Source organism: Nycticebus coucang, chromosome 7 (genome assembly GCF_027406575.1).
Source record: "Nycticebus coucang isolate mNycCou1 chromosome 7, mNycCou1.pri, whole genome shotgun sequence".
Taxonomy (NCBI): domain Eukaryota; kingdom Metazoa; phylum Chordata; class Mammalia; order Primates; family Lorisidae; genus Nycticebus; species Nycticebus coucang.
In genome coordinates, this window is record NC_069786.1 from 35318600 (window position 1) to 35342126 (window position 23527).

Here is a 23527-nt window from a genome sequence, read left to right on the forward strand (position 1 = left end):
TCATTTATTTGCCCTGTTATAGAATTCTTCTTTTCTTCCCTTTCATAACCCATTTTATCAGAAAGTTATATAAACATCTAGACTTGGTTGGGAGTTGAGCTTTCATTCTGAAGGCTGCCACCTATAAATATTTACATATAAATGTAATTGTATATATAATTTTTATATGTAATATTTATATACATGTAAAATAAACTTGTATCTTTTTAATCTCATTAATCAATATGCCTTATGTCAGTGATTTTTCAGTGAAGCTTAAGTGGGTAAGAGCCATGTTCCCCACAGAATTAAAAAGTTTCTTCTCTTTTCACCTAAAACTACCTTTATGCTCTTCTCTGGTGATCATGAAGCAATCCTTGGGAAGACAGAGGATTATTTTTGTTTTTTTTTTTTTGAGACAGAATCTCACTTATTAACCCTTGGTAGAGTGCTGTGGTGTCACAGCTCACAGCAATGCCCGGTTATTTTATTTTATTTTATTTTTTGTATTTTTTGGCTGGAGCTGGGTTTGAACCCACCACCCTCAGTATACGAGGCACCTTACCCACTGAACCACAGATGCCACCCAGAGGATTATTTCTGGCTCAGGCTGAGGCCTATAATATTGATGTGTTAAGAAATGGTATTCCTCACTTTTTGTATGGTGAGTTATAGGTTTTTTTCCCTATAAAAAAAGGGAAAAATCAACACACATATTTTAAAAACTTTTGAGTCTGAAGTTTTACTTTCCATAGCTCCTATCAGACTCCAATTTTTTTAAATGCAAACTTTTTCAGACCGAACACTATAAAAAAGAATTTCTTACCCTGCTATTGGATCTACTGCTATCGCCTTAGGATTATGAAGCTCCAGATCAATCAGGGTGACACATACAGACCCGTTGTAATTACAAACAAAGATCCGATCACCAACATGGTCCACAAAATAGAGATTTCTGGTGAGCCAGTCAATCGCCATTTGTTGTACATCTGAAAAACACATACACAGAATCATTGAATCATAGGCGCAGATATAGAACCCTAAGTGAAAGAGTATACGAGTCTGTCCAAATCATCACAGAGGACATTTAAAAGTTTAGGCATTTTCTTTTTTTTTTTTTTTTTATTAAATCATAGCTGTGTACATTGATATGATCATGGGGCATCATTCACTAGCTTCACAGACCGTTTACCAAGTTTCACATATACCCTTGTAAGATGCACCTCTGGTATAATCCCACCAATCCCCTTCCCTCTACCCACCTTCCCCCACCCTCCCCTCCCTTTCCCCCTTCCCCCTATTCTTAGGTTGTAACTGGGTTATAGCTTTCATGTGAAAACCCTAAATTAGTTTCATAGTAGGGCTGAGTACATTGGGTACTTTTTCTTCCATTCTTGAGACACTTTACTAAGAAGAATATGTTCCAGCTCCATCCATGTAAACATGAAAGAGGTAAAGTCTCCATCTTTCTTTAAGGCTGCATAATATTCCATGGTGTACATATACCACAATTTACAAATCCATTCATGGATTGATGGGCACTTGGGCTTTTTCCATGACTTAGCAATTATGAATTGGGCTGCAATAAACATTCTGGTACAAATATCTTTGTTATGTTGTGATTTTTGGTCTTCTGGGTATATGCCCACTAGAGGGATTACAGGATTGAATGGCAGATCTATTTTTAGCTCTCTAAGTGTTCTCCATATCTCTTTCCAAAAGGAATGTATTAATTTGCATTCCCACCAGTAGTGCAGAAGTGTTCCCTTTTCTCCACATCCGCGCCAACATCTCTGGTTTTGGGATTTTGTGACATAGGCTATTCTCACTGGAGTTAGATGATATCTCAAAGTAGTTTTGATTTGCATTTCTCTGATGATTAAAGATGATGAGCATTTTTTCATATGTCTGAAGGCCGTGTGCCTGTCTTCTTCAGAGAAGTTTCTCTTCAAATCCCTTGCCCAGCCTGTGATGAGATCCCTTGTTCTATTCTTGCTAATGCGTTTGAGTTCTCTGTGGATTCTGGTTATTAAACCTTTGTCGGAGACATAACCTGCAAATATCTTCTCCCATTCTGAGGGCTGTTTGCTTGCTTTACTTACTGTGTTCTTGGCTGTGCAGAAGCTTTTTAGTTTGATCAAGTCCCAGTAGTGTATTTTTGAAACTGCTTCAATTGCCCGGGGGGGGGTCCTCCTCATAAAATACTCGTCCAGACTGATTTCTTCAAGGGTTTTCCCTGGACTCTCCTCTAGTATTTTTATAGTTTCATGTCTTAAATTTAAATCTTTAATCCAGTGAGAGTCTATCTTAGTTAATGGTGAAAGGTGTGGTTCCAGTTTCAGTCTTCTACAGGTTGCCAGCCAGTTCACCCAGCACCATTTGTTCAATAGGGAATCTTTTCCCCACTGAATGTTTTTAATTGGCTTGTCAAAGATTAAGTAACAGTAAGTAGCTGGATTCATCTCTTGGTTCTCTATTCTGTTCCAGACATCTACTTCTCTGTTTTTGTGCCAATACCATGCTGTTTTGATCACTATCGATTTGTAGCATAGTCTGAGGTCTGGTAGCGTAATTCCTCCTGCTTTGTTTTTATTCTGAGTAATGTCTTGGCTATTCGAAGTTTTTTCTGATTCCATATAAAATGAAGTATTGTTTTTTCAAGATCTTTAAAGTATGACAGTGGAGCTTTAATAGGGATGGCACTGAAATTATATATTGCTTTGGGTAGTATGGACATTTTAACAATGTTGATTCTTCCCAGCCATGAGCATGGTATGTTTTTCCATTTGTTAATATTTTCAGCTATTTCTTTTCTTAGAGTTTCATAGTTCTCTTTATAGAGATCTTTCACGTCCTTTGTTAGATAAATTCCCAAATATTTCATCTTATTTGGCACTACTGGGAATGGGATAGAGTCCTTAACTGTTTTTTCAACTTGACTGTTGTTGGTATATATAAAGGCTACCGATTTATGAATGTTGATTTTTTAACATGAGATGCTGCAGTATTCCTTGATCACTTCTAAGAGTTTTGTAGTGGAGTCCCTAGTGTTTTCCAGATATACTATCATATCATCTGCAAAGAGCGAAAGTTTGATCTCTTCTGACCCTATATGGATACCCTTGATCGCCTTTTCTTCCCTAATTGCAGTGGCTAAAACTTCCATTACAATGTTAAAAAGCAATGGAGACAATGGGCAGCCTTGTCTGATTCCTGATCTGAGTGGAAATGATTCCAATTTAACTCCATTCAATATGATATTGGCTGTGGGTTTGCTGTAGATGGTCTCTATCAGTTTAAGAAATGTCCCTTCTATAACTATTTTCTTAAGTGTTCTGATCGTGAAGGGATGCTGGATATTATCAAAAGCTTTTTCTGCATCGATTGAGAGAATCATATGGTCTTTGTTTTTTAATTTGTTTATGTGCTGGATTACATTTATAGATTTACGTATATTCAACCAGTCTTGAGACCCTGGGATAAAACCGACTTGGTCATGATGTATAATTTGTTTGATGTGTTGCTGGATTCTGTTTGTTAGGATCTTGTTGAATATTTTTGCATCTATGTTCATCAGTGATATCAGTCTATAATTTTCTTTTCTTGTTGGGTCTTTTCCTGGTTTGGGGATCAGGGTAATGTTTGCTTCATAGAACGTGATGGTTAGTCTTCCTTCTTTTTCTACTTGGACCAGGTTGAATAATATAGGTACTAATTCCTCTTTAAAGGTTTGGTAGAATTCTGACGTGAAACCATCTGGTCCCGGGCTTTTCTTTTTAGGGAGGTTTTGTATGGTTGATGCTATTTCCGAACTTGATATGGGCCTGTTCAACATTTCCACTTGATTCTGGCTAAGTCTTGGAAGGTGACGTGCTTCCAAGTATCGGTCAATTTCCTTCAGATTTTCATATTTCTGAGAATACAGTTTCTTGTAATATTCATAAAGGATTTTTTGGATTTCTGAGGAGTCTATTGTTATTTTGTCTTTTTTGTTTCTAATAATGAGATTAGAGATTTTACTCTTTTTTTCCTGATTAGGTTGGCCAAAGGTTTATCTTTTTTATTGACCATTTCGAAAAACCAGCTTTTTGATTTATTGATCTGTTGTATTATTCTTTTGTTTTCAATTTCATTTAATTCTGCTCTAATTTTGGTTATTTCTTTTCTTTTACTGGGTTTGGGGTTGGAGTGTTCTTCCTTTTCCAGTTGCTTGAGATGTCCCATTAAGTTGTTAACTTCCTCTCTTTCCGTTCTCTTGAGGAAAGCTTGCAGTGCTATAAATTTCCCTCTTAGAACTGCCTTTGTGGTGTCCCAGAGGTTCTGATAGTTCATGTCTTCATTGTTGTTTTGTTACAAAAAATTGGTGATTTCTTTCTTAATTTCATCTGTGACCCAGCTATCATTCAGCATAAGGTTATTTAACTTCCATGTTTTTGTATGAGTATGCAGATTCCTGTTGTTACTCAGCTCAAGTTTTATTCCATGGTGGTCCGAGAAGATGCATGGAATTATTTCTATTCCTTTAAATTTACTGAGGTTAGACTTGTGACCTAAGATGTGATTGATTTTTGAGTAAGTTCCATGGGCTGATGAGAAGTATGTGTATTTAGTTTTGTTGGGATGAAATGTTCTGTAGATGTCTGCTAAATCCAAATGTTGAATGCTTAGGTTTAAATCTAAGATTTCTTTGCTCAGTTCTTGTTGGAGGATCAATCCAACACTGCCAAAGTAGTATTGAAATCTCCGACTATTATGGAGCTAGAGGAAATCAAGTTACTCATGTCTGTTAGAGTTTCTCTTATAAATTGAGGTGCATTCTTGTTGGGTGCATAGATATTAATAATTGAGATCTAATCATATTGAGTATTACCCTTAACCAATATGAAGTGACCATTCTTGTCCTTCCTTACTTTTGTTGGTTTAAAGCTTATTGTATCTGCAAATAAAATTGCAACACCTGCTTTTTTCTGATTTCCATTTGCCTGAAATATGGATGACCATCCTTTCACCCTGAGTCTGTATTTGTCTTTTAAGTTAAGATGTGACTCTTGTATGCAACAAATATCTGGCCTGAGTTTTTGTATTTAGTCAGCTAACCTATGCCTCTTTAGAGGATAGTTTAAGCCATTCACATTAATGGAGAATATTGATAAGTTGGTGAAGTTTTGGGTATTGAGTTTTTCAAAAGTCCAGTGTGCATTTTTAATACTTTCGCCAGTGTGGAAAATGGAGTTTGATCTGAAGTTTTAGAGTGAGTTTACTTTTGTGGTAGAGGATTGGGTTGGTCATTATGGAGGATAGGCTGAGAACATCCTGAAGAGCTGGTTTGGTTATGGCAAATTTCTTCAACATATGAATGTCATTAAAGTATTTAATTTCTCCATCATAAATGAAACTCAGTTTAGCTGGATACAAGATCCAGGGTTGAAAGTTATTTTGCTTTAGGAGATTAAAAGTTGGTGACCACCCTCTTCTGGCTTGAAAAGTTTCAGCAGAGAGATCTGTGGTCATTCTAATATTCTTCCCTTTGAAGGTAATGGTTTTCTTTCTCCTAAACAGAATACAATGGGAAAAAAAATCTCTACTCGTTTCTGTTCCAAATTCATTTTTATCCCTTCCTGTCTCAACAAAAACTCTATGGAATCAACACCACCAAGCTCTGTGGGAAAAAAGAAATACCTGCTCCTTTCACTCTGCTGGAAGCTGGAGGGTGCTAGGCCCCTGTGTAGTAGTGCCTAGAATTCTAGCTTTTTCCCTCCTTTCTCTATGTATTGGGCTCAGAGACCACACTGTGTCTCTATGTGAATACGGACAGTTAGCATTTAACAACATGTATCTGTCTACTTTTTCTTGTTTAAAAAAAGAAAAAAAAACTTTTAAAAATGGGGTATAGAAGGTCAGCATAGGGTGGGTTTGAGATGTTTGGGTGGGTTAAGTGGGCATTTTGACAAATGTTTAATTGTGATGTTTAACCAACATCCTTGCAGTTTAAGATTACACTTTTAAAATAAATTCTCTCCTAATGATGACTTGAGCCCTGCCACTCAAATGGAAAATCAGCAGAACCTGTAGGATCTTATTTGGAATTGACATTCTCTATTGCAGTTTTGTTCTTGTTTATTTTTAAATTTTCTTTTTGCTTCACTGGAAAGGAAAGATGATGCTCAGTTTTAAACGTTAATAATGTACAAGTTGCTTTGTTACAATAAAACTAAATGTGTAAAAAAAAATAGGTACAAGTCATGGAGAAGGCCTGTATCATAGCTACTTAAGAGGTTGATATAGGAGGATCACTTGAGCCCTGTAGTTTGAGGCTGCATGATCTATGATTGTTCTATTGCAACACTCCTGCTGAGTGAAAGACTGAGACTTTCTGGGCAAAAAAGAAAAAATATATATTAAAAAAAAAGAGAAAATACTAATCAGGCTTAACCTTTCCTTTGGGCCTTCATTTATTTATGAAGGCTCATGGGCTCAGGGCACATAAAACTTACATTAAACAAATCTGTTAATCTGTCTTTTATTAGTCTAATTTTCATGGTTCAAGTTGGAGAACCTAAGTTAGGTAATGCAAAAGGATTATTTATTTTTTTTCTTTCCTGTAAGAATTTCCTTCAGAAATCTTCTTCCCACTATATGCCTCAAAATACTTCCTCAGTAACATGCTGCTTTAGGGAATGATATTCTCTTAACAGAGAAACGAATAGAGATGCATGTGTCAGCATTATAATTTGAAATGTTATATTGTCAAAGCAAGGAAGAGAAAGCAGAAACTTTGTAGAAATTTCTTTTATGACCTACAAGGACAACCAGAATGTAAATATTGCAATTCTTTGGATATGGATTTTCCTGCCATCTCATTCATTACAGTGTTGCTTTTGAATTATGCAGTCTTTAAGAAACTGTAAACATTTAAATGTTTCTCAAACTACAAGGAGCTTTTTTCCAAGCAGCCCAGCAACCAAGAATTTTACAAGTGTGAATTATTTTTCTGTCGACAGAAATCTAGAAATGTATGCTTTGCTTTGCTTTTGAGTCTTTTTGCATTACTATATCAGCTACAGCTCAGAACCCATTTTTTTTCAAATACATTTCAAAAACCTTGGGTTCAGATAAAGTACTTGCCAGAGTCCATTCACTGACCCATCCCTCACCCTGGGTGTGCAGTTGCTTTAGTCTATGCAATTGTAAATGCAGACAAAAGAGCTGTTTGACAGCATCAGACCTTCTTTCAACTCTATTATTTCACAAAGATTCTCTGCTGCTGAAACAATAGGTATTGTTAACAACCATCCAAGTGTGAAGCAGCACATTCTCACTAAAGAGCTTAATAATTAGGAAAATCTTAGTAATTTTGGAAAATTGGTTGTGTTTCTTTTTCTTAAGGTTGAATTTTCTGTCAGCTTTTAATTTAATTTGTATTAAGATTAGAACCCTGAGGCAGTTAAAGAGTTAAAGCAAATAAGCCAATAAATAAATAGATATAAAAAAGATATATTTGACTGAATTTAGTAATTATTTAAAAGTTTTCTAAGCCATGCCATGAGAAACTTTTTCAATGCCCAGGAACAAGAAGGTACCCACCCCTGCTCTTGCCTCTGTTACCCAGGCAGGGGTGCAGTGGTGTGATCACAGTTTACAATAACCTCAAACTCTTGGGCTCCAGCGATCTTCCCACATAAGCCTTATGAGAAACTGGCTCTATAGGCATATGTCACCATGCCCAGGTATTTTATTTTTAAAAAATATTTTTGTACCGACAAGGTCTCATTATGTTGCCCAGACAGGTCTCAAACTCTTGGCCTCAGGCAATGGAAACCAGAATTTTTAAAAGTCTAAATTATTTGTCTGTTTCTGGAAATCTGGATTTGATTTGAATATTTTTGGAAATGGGTAAATTTTCTACATAACATGTTTATCATTTCATTTTAATTTTGCTGAAATATAACTGTAATTTGACTACCCAAGGGACTGTAACAAATTTGTCAACATTCAAAGGTGTTTGACATAGGAACTAAGCTTACTATACTGACACATATATGTGGTGCATGTCTAGTCTATGAAAATTAAGTCAATTTAAGGTAGTCTACACAGGTAGGTGGTCAACTATGGAGGTTCTACTATCTAGCAAAGTTCATAGAAAATGAAAAATAATCATAATCCTTTTTTGAAATATCTTTAAAGTTTTAGCAAGATTCTCATTGATTTATAAGAACAAAGTTTTAAATATCTTCCTATTATTACATTTTTCTAGTTGCTATTTATTCTTTTTAATGACTCTTATTTTGGTTACTCAAAATTTCTTCATTGCCAAAAGTTATTGAGAACATTTCTGTTCATGTCTACAACATTTGATAGTATTGACCACTCACTTTCCGAAATAAAAATAACTCTAAATACCAATAAAGGGCAAAGTTGAAAGAAAAAATATTTAAACTTGTATTATATAAATATAAGTAACTATTAGCAGTGTTTTCGAAGCCTATTATTTGTTAGGTACAACACTTTACATTGTAACCAGTGGAAATTAATTAAAATAAAACTTTAAGAAATAATTTTTAAAACAGCAAAACGAATACTTATGATAATTCATAATTAACTTAAAAAATCAAAAGTTTTATTCTTGTCATGTAAAAAGACAAGTAATTAATCACCAGAATTGATGAATGTAAATCTTAAACATTTTAAATTCATTAAAAAGCAACACAGTGAGGCCAGGCACAGTGTCTCACACCTGTAATCCCGGCACTCTGGCAGGCTGAGGTGAGTGGATTGCCTGAGCAATTTGAAATCAGCCTGAGAAACAGCAAAATCCCTGTCTGTAAAAAATAGCTGAGTATTGTGGCAGGTGCCTGTATTCCCAGCTACTTGGAAGCTGAGGCAAGAGGATCACTTGAGCCCAATAGTTTGAGGTTGCTGTGAGCTATGATGGCACAGCACTCTACCAAGGGCAAAAAAGTAAGATTCTGTCTGCAAAAAAAAAAAGCAACATAGTGTTATAGACTAACTTGTACGCTCTCCAAAATCATATGTAGTACCTCAAAATGTGATTGCAGTTGGAAATAACCTCTTTAAAGTAGGGATCAAGTTAAAACAAGGACATTATGGTTAGCTCTAATCCAATCTCACAGGTATTCTTAGAAGAATAGAAGATTAGGTCATGCAGAGAAATATGCAGCCAGGCCCCTTGAGATTTCCACATTCTAGCAATTTTAGGGACCATAATACTGAAAATTCTTACTTGCTTCCTACTCAACATCCCTTGTCCCATTGTAATCATTAATTGGTGGTGTACTATTTCTTTGTCAGGCAGGAGGAGACAGTTTCAGGGTCACAAGAAAAATTTATGAACTTCTTTTGCAGAAGCAATGGACACCTTTGAGGAAGTTAGCTGCTGAGACTCAGCAGTCCTTGCTCAAGATGTTATCTGAGATTGAAGAAACACAGACTTTACCCTTGGTACCCAGGAATCCCCTCCCTTTATACCTGCCAGGTATAAAGTAACCCCTCTACTTCTTTTTGGGTAGATGGCTCTGAGAGATCTTGCTCTCCTAGCTTCTTGGTTTGGCCAAATAAAATAAGCTTTTCTCTAACTTCAAGTGTGGCCAGTGGCCAGAGAAAAGCTTATTTTATTTGGCCAAGTGTTTGGCTTCAGCTATTCATCAGATAAATAAGCCTGAATTTGGGCTTCAATATGCAAAAGAAAGGCTATGTGAGGACACAGTAAGGCAGCTGCCCATAAGCCAAACAGAGAGGCGTTGGAAGAATCCAACCCCACCAGCACCTTGATCTTTAGACTTTTCACCCTCCTTAACTTTAACAAAATAAATTTCTATTTTTTGAGTCACAGTGGTATTTTATTATGGCAGTACTAGAAAACTAATATACTCACTCAAGTACTGTTTAAAAAAGTAGTCCATGACACAAAATTAGTAATGAGAACAAAAGTCAAATGTTGCTAAGAAAAAATATGAAAGGGATATCAGTATGTCCTTTCAATGTCATTCTGGACCATTGTTTAACAGGCCTAAGGACTAGTTAATTCTCTTCAGGTACATATCTTTGAGTTACAATTTCAAACAAATATTGATTAGGTCCCATTAACTATAAATTTAGACATTAACTTTTAGATAGATAAACTGCGAATAATTTTTTTTTTTTTTAATTTTGAGATAGAGTCTCACTATGTCCTCCTTCGTAGAGGAGCCTGGCATCACAGCTCACAGCAATCTCAAACACTTGGGCTTAAGTGATTCTCTTGCCTGGGACTACAGGCACCCATAACAATGCCCAGCTAATTTTTTGTTGTAGTTGTCATTGTTGTTTAACAGGCCTGGACTGGGTTCAAACCTGCAGCCCTGATGTATGTGGCCGGCGCCCTAGCCACTAAACTACAGGCACCGAGCCCAAATAATTTTTGTGTAATAGAAATTCTATAAATGATATCCATCAGGTAGAAAAGATTACATTTATATTGTCCGGTACAAAATGAACTAGTTTTATATCTAACTTTGCAATCTTATATAAGCATTTTTTCATTGATTATAAATACATCATCCTCTTCCCTACATCTTTTAACCAGCTTTACCATCCTGCTGGGTCTCATTAATGGTCAAAAAGACTCCTTGACACATTTTTACTATGTAGTTACAAATGTCATGTTTTTAACTTTTTGAAAGTGACTCATCGAACAATGTTAGTACTTGATTTCTTTACTTGATTTATGATAGGGAACCAGCCAGAAATAGTAAATTGAAACGTCTACTGGATCAGAAAGACAGCTTAAGTAGGCAAAGCTTGTTAGTATGAATATGACAGATCTAGATGATAGAAAGTACTTGCCTACCTAAAGAGGCAGACTTAACTTCTGCTGCTTGATTCAATATAGAAATGCTTCATGTTTAAAAGAAGCTCAGAACATAACTTTATGGATTTCAGCTGAAATCTCCCAATTTTTAAATACGATGAACTAATTTGTAAAAGTAAAAAACATCATTCTGCTTATCAAACAAAACCTGTCTGCAGCTATATTAGATCAAAGGTCACTATCATGATTGCACCAAGGCAAGCAGACACTGTATATCATTTTGTTTAGTTTAGCCCTCTAATTAAAAAATACGTTTTTAAGGTTACTAACTGATAAAAGCCATTCTGCCTATATTAAACAAATGAAATATCTAGCTTCCAAAGTGGTCAGGAGATTAAGATAGATAACAAACATTAAGATTCTAGAGTGTATGGTGCCCCATGATCACAATAATGTACACAGCTATGATTTAATAAAAAAAAAAAGGGTTCTAGGACAGTGCATATAGTAGATACTCTACAAATATTAGTATTTTCCCAGAGTGAACTGAAGGACTGCCCTTTAGTTTATGCTTGTGATGCGTGTGTTTATTAGAGAGTAGTACTAGAGGAAACAATAAATAAGTTACTTAACGACAAGATAGACACCTGATTACTTCTGGTGACTTTACCATATGCACACAAGTTCTTTGATAGTCTTGTTGTCAAGAGGTGAAGCTTCATTCTCCTCCTGTATGTGGTCTTTGTGACTCCTTTGTACTGAACAGAAGGTGGTAGAAATGATGGAGGTATTCTAAAAATTTCTGAGGATTAGTCATAAGAAGCATTGTAACTTCTCTTTTGTTCTTTTATATTGAAAATGAAACAGCTGTTGTGGTGGAAGTCAGCTGCTGGCTATGAGGACACTTAAGCAGACCTATGCAGAGGTCTGTGTTGCAAGGAAATGAGGCCTTCTGCCAACAACCAAAGCACAAACTTGGAAACCAATCTTCTGGCCCCTCTTAAGCCACTAGATGCCTACTAGATGCCTACAATCCTGGTCCAACAGCTTCCTTCCTTCCTTCCCTTCCCTTTCCTTTCCTTCCTTCCTTCCTTCCTTCTTTCTTTCTTTCTTTTTGTTGGGCAGAGATTTTGCCTTAGTTTGTACCTAGGCTAGAGCGCAGTGGGATGATAAGAGCTCACTGCAGCCTCCAACTCCTGGGCTCAGGCAAGTTTCTTGAGTAGCTAGGACTACAAGTATGTACCACAGCACCTGGCTAATTTTTATATTTTTATATGGAGAGAGAAGTTCGCTCTGTTGTGCAGGCTGATCTCAAACTCCTATCCTTAAGCAATCCTTTTGCCTTTGCCTTCCAAAGTGCTAGGATTACAGTCATAGGCCACTATGCCTGGTCCTGGCAAACGTCTTGATTGCAACATCACAAGAGACTGTATGACAGAACCACCTAGCTAAGCCATTCCTGCATTTCTTTTTTTTCTGTAGAGACAGAGTCTCACTTTACTGCCCTCGGTAGAGTGCAGTGGTGTCACACGGCTCACAGCAACCTCCAGCTCTTGGGCTTACGTGATTCTCTTGCCTCAGCCCCCCGAGCAGCTGGGACTACAAGTGCCCGCCACAACACCCGGCTATTTTTTTGTTGCAGTTTGGCCGGGGCTGGGTTTGAACCCACCACCCCCGGTATATGGGGCCGGCGCCCTACTCACTGAGCCACAGGCACCGCCCCCATCCCTGAATTTCTAATTCATGAACTATGAGGTATTAATGTTTACTGTTCTATAGCCACTAAATCTTAAGGTAATATGTTATGCATCAGTAGATAACTAATGGAGTAGTCAAATCGCTGCAATTTTTAAAGATGAATTTTTTAGCTTCCCCACACATGAATATCATTTTTAGACTGACATCTCAACTACACTGCTTACATCAGTAACTGTTTTGGATTGCTGAAATTACTTATAGCATAGCTCTAATGCTAAAAACATGGAGGACATTCCATAAATTTTCAGAAAAGAATCCTGGTGAATTTAAAGACAAATTTTCTTTCTTTCTGTTGCTTCTTCTTTTGAGACAGAGTCTCACTATGGTCAGCCTCGATAGAGTGCCGTGGCATCATATCTCACAGCAACTTCTAACTCTTGGACTTAAGCGATTCTCTTGCCTCAGCCTCCCAAATAGCTGAGACTACAGGTGCCTGCCACAACACCCGGCTACTTTGGTGTTATTTAGCACTCCTGGGCCAGGTTTCAACCTGCCAGCCCCAGTGTATTTGGGCCTAACCACTGAGCTATGGGCACCAAGCCAAGACAACTTTTCTTAAAAACCTTTACTCTATTTTTAAAAAGTGTGGTTCTATACAGAAACTACTGCATTTGGTCACAACCAAGACATGGTTTCCTTATTTAGTCTCCTTTCCAAGAAGGGCAGAAAGGCAGAGTCAGATGAAACTAGTGTTATGAAGAAATGAAACAGGATGACTGAGAGGGACTGGTCAGAGAAGGCGTCAGAGAGGGACGTGAGGAGGGTGATATTTGTACTGAACTGAGAATAAGAAGATGCTAGCCATGTGGAGACTTAAGGATAAGGCTTCCCAAGAGTTTAGGGATGTTCCAAAAATGAAGAGCAGGGATGGTAGGAAATACATCATAGTTAAAATGTGAGTTACTGGGACAAGTTGAGGTAGCAAAGATAGGAAGAGATATGTGAACTATGGTAAAGGGATGGGTTTTATAATAATTACACTGTAAAACCAGGGGATTGTGTTGTTTTAAATATGATTTTAATCATACAGTAAATATGAATTATTTAAAAAATAAAACACCCATCAAGGCTTACAGTAAAATAACAGCAGTGCTCACTGTACCCCTCTACTCTCTTCCTATTGTTTTAGATATTTGAATTGAATTTACTTTCACAATTCTAACATCCTTCTATCACTATTTTAAACATTTTAAGTTTACTTAGAAACTATTGATTTCTAATCTAATGCTAATATAAGACCCCTTCTTTCTCTTTCTCTCTCTCTCACACACACACACACATATATACATTTACACTTTCTCTGTCCTCATCCTCCCACAGTCTCAAATTTTAGTTAGTTTTAGTATTAACTAAATGTGATAGTATTCATATTCAGTATTTATACAATAATTATGACACTACAAAATTTTGTTGATAAATGAGAAAGTAGTATTATATCATTTTGCCTCCTTCCTTGAATAACTCTTCAAATGTTAAGGAGTTAAGTGCCTTGTCTTCCAATTATTTATCTCTTTGTTATAATTCACAATTATAGGAGAATTATAGGAGAAGACTATAAATCTCCTCCCTAAATGGAAAAACACATCAGCATTTCATCCCAGTTTCTGTTATCATTATTTACTTTTGAATCTTTTATTGTCTGCCATCTTCCTATACCAGTCTACACTGGCTGGCTCCATAGCCATGGTCCGGGGGCTTGCTTTTATTAGTCTGTATAATTAGAGCTTCCAAATAAAACCTGTTTTCTGTCAAATAGAAGATAAGAACTTGTCTTGTTGTGGAAACTGTGGTGGGAAATCTAGAGATCTAGCTATTCTCAAAACAGTGTCTAAGCTAATTCCCTTATACTAGCCCCACTCTACATCTCCATCCATCAAAGCTGCCCAAGGTCTCTAATATGTGAATCCTTCTGAGGATTTTTACCATGGCACCCCTCTTACACTCACTTAGCAAAGCAGAGACATATTAAATCTTATTCATTTATCATTCAATAATTTGTTCTTTGTTGTCCAAAATTGTCACAAAGATGTCTCATTTATCTTTCTCTTTTTAATTTTGGGTAATAACAAATACTTTTTAAAAGTCTTTATTGTATGTAGAGTGGACTTTCAAAGAAAAACATATGTAATATAAATACTTTTGCTTTGTCTGCAATGTTTAACAAAAAGTCACTGGAGACAGTTGCAAAATGGGAAATGAGATATCTGTTTAGCATTTTTAAAAGATCTCCTGGCTGTTATTCAGATAAACGGAAAAACTATAAAAATAAATGATAAGGAAGATACTACCATTTTCAGAAGGGAGATATGGTAGCACCAAAGAGTATCAAAGCAATGGTGAAGTTGTGTGGCAGACACTCACCACCTTTCCCTAGTCAACAGTAAGTAATTTTTAATCATATTTAAAGGGACACATGTAAGTTCTAGCTCTGATGAAGGATTCAAGAATGACAACAGAGATTTTTGAAAACATCACAGAAAATTAGAAAATTTTCAAATACAGATTATTTTTGTTCACATTTTTGTTCTTGATATTATGAATCTTTTAACATTTTTATTTTTAAATATTGTCTCTCAACATGTAATGTGGAAAAATATGGTAAGATTGTAAATAAATCTATTCTGTTTCTCTTGATTTATGTGCCTCTTGAATGGGTTCAGTAGGAAATTAACATTTAGGTTTTATATCACATTTCTTTGCTAGAATATTTGAAAGTGCCCAATGAATGATGATACAACTGAATTTATTTTTACTTTAATATGTCACCATAATCTTTATCAAGAAGCATATACTAACTTTAGCCCTAGATGGTATTAAATAAACTGAGTTAAGCAAAGACTCTGCCTGCCTGGTACAATAATTAAAATGGTGTTATACACATAGAAATTCAATTAAGGTACACTGTGAGCAGACATTTCCTTAATCTAAGGAAATACCCTGGCACATTAGAAAGCCCTTCTCCTTCCTTTAAGTAAGGAAGAAGAGCCAATGAAAGATTGCTCCTTTCTAGGCTCCAATCAGGTTTCTTAAGTGGGTGAAATGTAGTAAAAATGAGGATTAGGGACATTTCTGAATGACAATAGTCACTAAGATCTACATAGAGCCTGTGCATGTCTTTACAAAAAGAAATGAAGTAAGTTTCTCTGGCAAGAGATGGTGGGTCAGTGCCAGGTGCTTACACAGTGTCTTGGATGCTCTTATGTTTTTTGTTAGGGAGAAAGGGCACCAAATGACTGAGTTTTTGTACCTCCCTCCACTTTACTGCTCCACCATTTCCCAATTATTTCCTCTAACACAAGGCACCAACTAATTTTTTCCTCATGATGGATGCTCTTACCCAGAAAAGATGCCAGGGTTATCTTACCTTTACAGCAGAAAACATAGTTTACAGAAAGGTATCTTTTTCCTGATAGGCAAACTTTACATTCTTATTTGACCTATAAATCAAATGATTTCATCCTTCATTCTGTTTTTTTCTTTCCCTACTTCACCCCATATTCAGTCTAGCAAAAAATCGTAAAGCACCCATCTAAAACCACCCACTTTTTTCCATGTCTGCTATTACTGTTCTTGTTTAGACACAATTTTCTCCCCTCTATATGCTACAATTGCATCTTAATTGGTCTCTCTGCTTCTTTTCTAGGCCAAATATAATATTCTTCACAGTGTGTTTTCTTGTAAAACACAAGTAATGTCATGACAGTAAAAAAGAAATGAGTACTCCTTACAGGCAGGGTTCTGTTATAGTCAATTGCCAGAGAAAAAGTTTTAAATTAATAAAATTTTAGAATTTATCCTCCAGCCAAATCCCTTCAAACGTACATCATAAGCATCTTTACCGATATCTAAGTTTGCTGAATTTCAGCTCAATTTTAAGTCAAGCACCATATATGGCATTTCTCTCATAACATTTTGCCACCAAGGCCACTCAGGAAATGAGGTGCAATAGGCTTGCCTTTTTATTATTGTTTCTTCCATCTAGTTTTAGTACACAAGATTTACTCTATATCTTCAATTTGTATTTTTATTTTCCAAAATATCATTCCTCTACTTAAAATTTCCAATGACCCATTAGTCTCATGATAAAATCCAAAGCCATTAACATGGCCTACAAGGCTCCTAAAGCTCCTATTTCTTTACTGTACCTCACTGACTCTACTGTAGTCATAGTGGACTTTTTAATTTTCTTGAACCTGCAGAGTAATCTTTCTCCTTATCACATTATTACTTGACATTCAGGACAACACAGAGTTGGTTATGTGCATGGTCTGTGCTTTTTCTTCATTCAGGTATCTGCTCAAATGTCAGTTTCTCAGACAGGCCACCCTTGACGAGGAAATTTTAAGAAAATTACTCACAAGAAAATTATACACAAAACACACAGTCACTCATCTCCATGAGTTTTACTACTGTCCTAATTTTATTTCCTTTGTAGAATTCATCACTGACAAATTGATTACTTATCTCCCCACTTTAGAATATAAACCCCATATGAGCACAGGTCCTATATGTCTAATTCACTCTTCCAATCCGAAGCTCAGAATTTTGTTTAGTTCATAGTAAGTACCTGGTAAATATATATATATTACATATACATTTATATATTATATATATACATATTTTCATATATCTATTCATATGTGTGTACATATATGTATACACACATAAATAGATACTGCTGCTATATTAACAATAGCCTTTGCTCAAAAGCTTCTTGCTTAAAATCTGTGCTTTCACCAAGAGGTGAGTTAAGGAATTAGCTGAAGTTATAGGTTCTTTGTTCCTTAATCAGTAGCTATATTTTTCTTGCTTTTACCCATGATACAAAATTTAAGAAGTCACTATTCTTTACATAGAAAAGGAGTATAGAAAAAGGACCTATATCATTTAATATGAATAAGTAATTTTACAAAAGGCAATTAAACAGATAGTAATTCACAGGAATGAGTAATTGGGATGAATAACAATAGTATGAGGGATGATAGGCGTCATATAAAAGTGTGGAAGAATAATGATAATTGCTGCACCCAAGTGAATAAATAGGAATACAAAAACAAAGATGGCAGGGGGAGGTGTGGGGCAGGTGACTTTAGACTTGGGTCACCAGATCATCTCAGAAGGAAGAAAAAGTTTTAGATGGTGGTGGATGGGGGGTCTAATTCTGAGAAATAAGTTCCAGAACCTATCAGAGATTCCATGGGAAGAAGTTACAGAGCAGAACAGAATAAGCAAGTTGTTGTCAGAGATCAATCCCCTAGGGACTTGGAGTTCTATGGAAAGTGTAGGTCAGGGTTTTCTTTCTCCTCCCATCACATGTTTGGCAGACTACAGGCTTTCAAGAGGCTGGTGAGCTTCTTTATACTTGCATGTCCAAAAGTTGCTACCACTAGTGAACTGAGAACTGCTTGAGAACAAAGAACCAGGCTGCCAGCAGAATCATTCCTTCTAAGGATAGGCCTGAGCTGAGGTGGCAGATGAACTACTTTTTCACCTGTTGTGTGTCTTTGTCTTTCCCAAAGAGCTTTATCCTTTAAGTTTCTTGTTACTGGTTCCCACAAAAGACTTTCCCAACTCCTGTCTAGACTGTAGAGCCCATGGCTCCTGAGGGACATGGGTGATCCCAGAGTTGGACATCCAGTATGGGCTACCTTCATGGAAGAGGGGAGTGAGTAAACCAGGAAAGCCTCAAGGGATAAAAGGGACCAGAGTGCCAGCTCTTCTCCATTCATATTCACTCCATTCATATTCACATTCATATTCACTTTCCCTGCCCACTGCTGCCAAGTGGGAGTTCTCACATGTGTTGGCATGGGTTTCTCAAGGGATAATTTAGCTAGGACTCTCAGGAATGGCTGCTTCCCTTCTGATGGTGTACCCATCACACAGAGGCCTTCCACAGCATAGGGCTCATGCTTTTCCTTTTAAAGATCTGGAGTGGACTGAGGAGTGCTCAAACTATGAGCTCCCTGCTTGTTGTCCCTCCCCAGTGTTGTTCACCTGGCAGCCTCAGAAGAGGGACATTAAGCCTGCTTACATTCTCGATGGGCAACACAGGACCAGCATACTTATCCCTGGAATAGTCAGGGATTGAACATGGGGGTTCAGAAGAAAGGCATACAGGCTGCACCCACACCCCCAGAATTCAATCATGTTGCTCAGAGGAGGCACAGGCCAGGGAGATTTGTGAAATAATCTTGGGAGGTTAGGAAGCCCATGCTGCCAAAACTAAATAAAGAGTGTAGGAGGTTTCTGAGATATATTGCACTTATAGAGCACCCCTCTCCCTATAGGAAAACTGTGCTTCCAATCTTAGGCTAGATTAGCCTGAGGGACCACAGTTGGTAAACTCAGATAGTTTGGGCTGCTGCTTATAGCCTGATGCCAGAAGGAGATCCATGGGGCAAGGGAAGAAGGAGAAGCGCTAAACCTATTCTTGACAGCTGGTCTGCAGATCCCAGATGGCTCCTTTCCCTCAAGTAGACTGTTTGGCTAGCTGGGGCTTTATCTCCTCCTTGGTGGCTTTACCCAGTGGCCTGGAAGCTAACCCTTGATGCCTACTGAGAAAGCTCTTATGTTTGCCTTTGTGGAGCCTGAACACAGGCTTGCCTAACCCAACCTTGCCTGGTCTCACTCCTCTATCTGCTCTGACCATAGTGAAACACAAAAAAAAATGATCTGGGAGCTCCAGAGTCTTGCCCACGCTTAACACATTTAAGAGCTTCCCTTAATTAACTAGGGCATGTTACAGGTCCTCCCCCAAAATGTTACTACAGCTGGTTGTTTCCTGCAAGTGCTACTTGCATGGAGGACAACTTGTACAGGCACATACAGCATTTACTGACTCAATCATACAGGGTATTGCTGACTCTTACCACAAGCACCACCTATTGTTGCATAGATTAAACTGGGCATCTCAGTTAAGAAGACCACAGGGCTAGCAAAAGAGAAAGGATTTCACAGACCCTATCTTCCCTTGTCAACAAGAGACAGGAAATCTGCTCACACACATAGAACACCTTGGCTATAGCCTACAAATAACTAAAAATTGAGAAAACCACTACATTAAGGATATCTAGCCTTATTCAGAATCTAGACCCTCCCACCAAAGTACCCACAAACAAAGCCATAAGACCTTACCCAAAATATGCAATAGATACATCCTAAAGAGTAAGCAGTGGGGAGCCCCATTGAAACAAAAGAAAATCCTAAAATAAGAAGCAACATGTGCTGCAGATGAAAAGGAATCAGAAAGAGTACTCTGGAAGTACAGAAGTTGGAGTAGAAGGACATCCCCAAAGGAATATACCTGCTCGCTGGCTATGGAGCCCAACCAAAATGAAAATGATGAAATGACAGATAAAGAATTCTAACTACGGATGAAAAGGAAGCTAAATGAGATTAAAGAGAAAATAGAAAACCAACTCAAAGAAACCAGAAAAACAATTCAGGAATAGAATGAAAAATTTACTAAAGGAAGAGATACACACAAAAATAGAACTATTGGAAGTAAAAATATATATATATATATATATTTAGTAAAATACAAGACACAATAGAAAATTTTAGGAATACACTAGACCAAGCAGAAGAAATAATTTCAGAGATTAAAGACATCCCATTCAAATTATTCCACTTAGTCAAAAATAAAGAACAAAGAATGAAAAGGAATGTGTACAGTTCACAAGAAATATGAGACTGTGTAAAAAGCATACAGAGGGGTGAAGAAGAAAAAGCAAAAGGCCTGGAAAACCTATAAGAAGAAATAATTAAGGAAAATTTCCTAGGACTTGGTAGAGATTTAGAAATCCAGATACAAGAAGCTCAACAAACATCTGGGAGATTCATTGCAAAAGGACATCACCAAGGTATATAGTTATTACACTGGACAAGGTCAACACAAAGAAGGAACTGGTGAGTCCTGAGGAGAAAACATCAAAGACCTCACAAAGGAAAACCTATCAGACTAACAGAAGACTTCTCAAAAGAAATCCTATGAGCCAGAGAGAATAAGTTCTTATCTTTAGTTTTCTTGAATAGAATAACTGCTAATCAAGAATTTTGTGTCCTGAAAAACTAAATTTCAGAAATGCAGGAGAAATGAGTCCTTCCCAGATAACCAAACACTAAGGGAATTTATCACTGCTAGATCTGCCCTACAGGAAATGTTACAAAGTTAATTATGCATACAAAAATACAATAGACACCAAACAGTGTAAAAATGCCCAGAATTCAAAGCTCACTGCTCTTATTAAATCATAGCACTAGAGAAAAAACAAAACAAAAGGTATCACCCAACATGGTAAACAGAACAGTATCCTACATATCATTACTAACACTTAACATGAATGGTCTAAATGCACAAATTAAAAGACAGAGGATGGTTGAGAGGATGAAAAATTATTGTTCAAGTATTTGCTATCTCCAGGAAACACATCTAAACCACAAGAACTCATACAGACTAAAGGTAATGGGGCAGAGAAAATGAAAACCAAAGTGAGAAGATGTGGTCATTCTCATATCAGATAAAATAGACTTTAAATCAATAATGATATAAAAAAGTCAAAGATGGTCATATAACATAAAAGGGAGCAATTGAACAAGAAACACAATAATTCTAAATATATATGCACCTAACACAGGAGGTCCCAATTTCATACAACAAGCTCTTCTAGATCTTAGCAATGAAATAGCAGCATCTTAATTGTCAGGTATTTCAACATTCCACTGGCAAAACTTGATAGATCATCAAAGCAGAAAATGAATAAAGAAACACTGGACTTAAACAAAGCTCTAGATCAAACATATATTTACAGAACTTTCTATCCAAACCCTACTAAGCATAAATTCTTCTCATAATCTCATGGGACATATTCCAAATGAATCTGATACCACAAAACAAGTCTCAGAAAAATAAAAATCATATAATGTGTCTCCTCAGACCACATGGAATAAAATGAGAAATCAATTTTAAGAGAAACATGCAAATCTACAGAAAGTCATGGAAATTGAACAACCTGATGGCTGCTTTATGATCCTTGGGTCAATGATGAAATTAAGACAGCATCAAAACATTTATCCAAATGAATGACCAAGGGAATGCAAGCTTTCAAAAGCTACTAGACTCTGAAAAAGCAGCCCTAAAGGGCTATTCATAGCCTTAAATGCCTACATCAAAAAGACAGAAAGAATACAAATTAATAATCTAATGTCACATCTCAAGGAACTAGAAAAAGAAGAACAATTCAAACCTAAAGCTAGCCCAAGCAAGGAAATAACATTGCTTAGACCTGACCTAAACAAAATGTAAACCAAAAATATAATGGAAAGGATAAATAAAATAAATAGTTGGTTCTTTGAAAAGATAAATAAAAATGACAGACTAGCAGCCAGATTAACCAGATACAGAAGTGAAAGGACCCAAATAACCTCAATCAGAAATGAAAAAAAGAGACATTACAACTGATGCCAGAGAAATAAAAAATTATCATCCATGAATACTATGAAAACAAACTAGAAATCCTAGAAGAAATTAACACATTCTTGGAAACACACACAACCTCCCAAGCCTGAACAGACCAATAAAGGAGAAGTAAGACTGAAGCAGTAATAAAAATTATCCCAACAAGCAAAAGCCTCATGCAAGATGGATTAACAGTGGAATTACACCAGACTTACAAAGAATTGGTATCTATTCTACAGGAAACTATTTCATAACACCAAGAAGATGGGAATCCTCCTTAACTCACTCTGTGTGACTAATATCATCCTGATACCAAAGATAGGAAAAGACAAAACATAAAAAGAAAAACTACACATCAATATCCCTTATGAACATGGATATAAAAATTCTCCAAAAAATATTGCCAAACTGAATTCACCAAAACATCAAAAATATAAGCCACCATGATTGAGTTTCATTCCAGTGATGTGAGAATAGTTCTACACATGCAAATCAAAAACATGATACCCTACACAAATCGAAACAAAAACAAAGATCATTTGATCATTTCAATAGATGCAGAAAGAGCATTTAATGAAATCCAGCATCTTTTCATGATAACACACTAGGCATAAAAGTTACATACGCCAACATTATAAAAACCATACATGACAAACCCATAGCCAACATCATACTTCATGGGGACAATTTAAAAGCCTTCTGCCTAAGAGCAAGAACAAGACAAGGGTGCCCACTGTCGCCACTTTTATTTAATATAGTATTGGAAGTCCTAGCCAGAGCAATCAGGCAAAAGAAAGAAATAAAAGGCATACAAATCAGGAAAGAGAAGGTCAAACTATCTGTTTGCTGATGATATGATCTTGTATCTGGAGAAACCTAAAGACTTCACCAGAAGTCTCCAGGAATTGATAAATAAACTCATCAGTCTTGGGTTACAAAATCAAGGTACAGAAATCAGTAGCATTTCTACATACTAATAACAATCAACCTGAGAGTCAAATCAAGGACTCAACAGCATTCATAATAGCTACAAAGAAAATAAAATACCTAGGGATATACTTAACTAAGGAGGTAAAAGATCTCTACAAGAAATATTAAAAGTCACTGATGAAAGAAATTGCCATAAACACAAACAAATGGAAAAAAACAACTTATGTTCACTGACTGGTAGAATGAACATCATTAAATGTCCATGCAACCCAAAATAATTTATAGATTCAATGCAATCCTCATTAAAATACCAGTGTCATACTTCACAGATCTAAAAAAAAAAAAAAAAAAAATCCTAAACTTCATTTGGAAACAAAAAAGTTCCCAAAGTAATCTTAAGGAAAAAGAACAAATCTGAAAGCATCACATTACCTAACTTCAGATTATAGTACAAGACTATAGAAACCTAACAGCATGGTACTGGTATAAAAGTAGAGCCATAGACCAATGGAACTGAATAGAGAACCTAGAAATAAAAAAAACATGTACTTACAACTAACTGATCTTCAATAAAGAAGACAGCATATAGAAGG

At 36.4% G+C, this 23527-nt stretch overlaps 1 protein-coding gene across 1 annotated transcript in view; it reads right to left on the reverse strand.

Annotated features, from left to right (window-relative positions):
* Window positions 1-23527, reverse strand: part of LRP1B (LDL receptor related protein 1B) — a 2318354-nt gene that overhangs the window by 1255086 nt on the left and 1039741 nt on the right. Inside the window, exon 7 of the mRNA XM_053597274.1 lies at window positions 806-968. Coding sequence (XP_053453249.1) covers window positions 806-968 — 163 coding nt within the window. The remainder of the gene's footprint in view (window positions 1-805; window positions 969-23527) is intronic.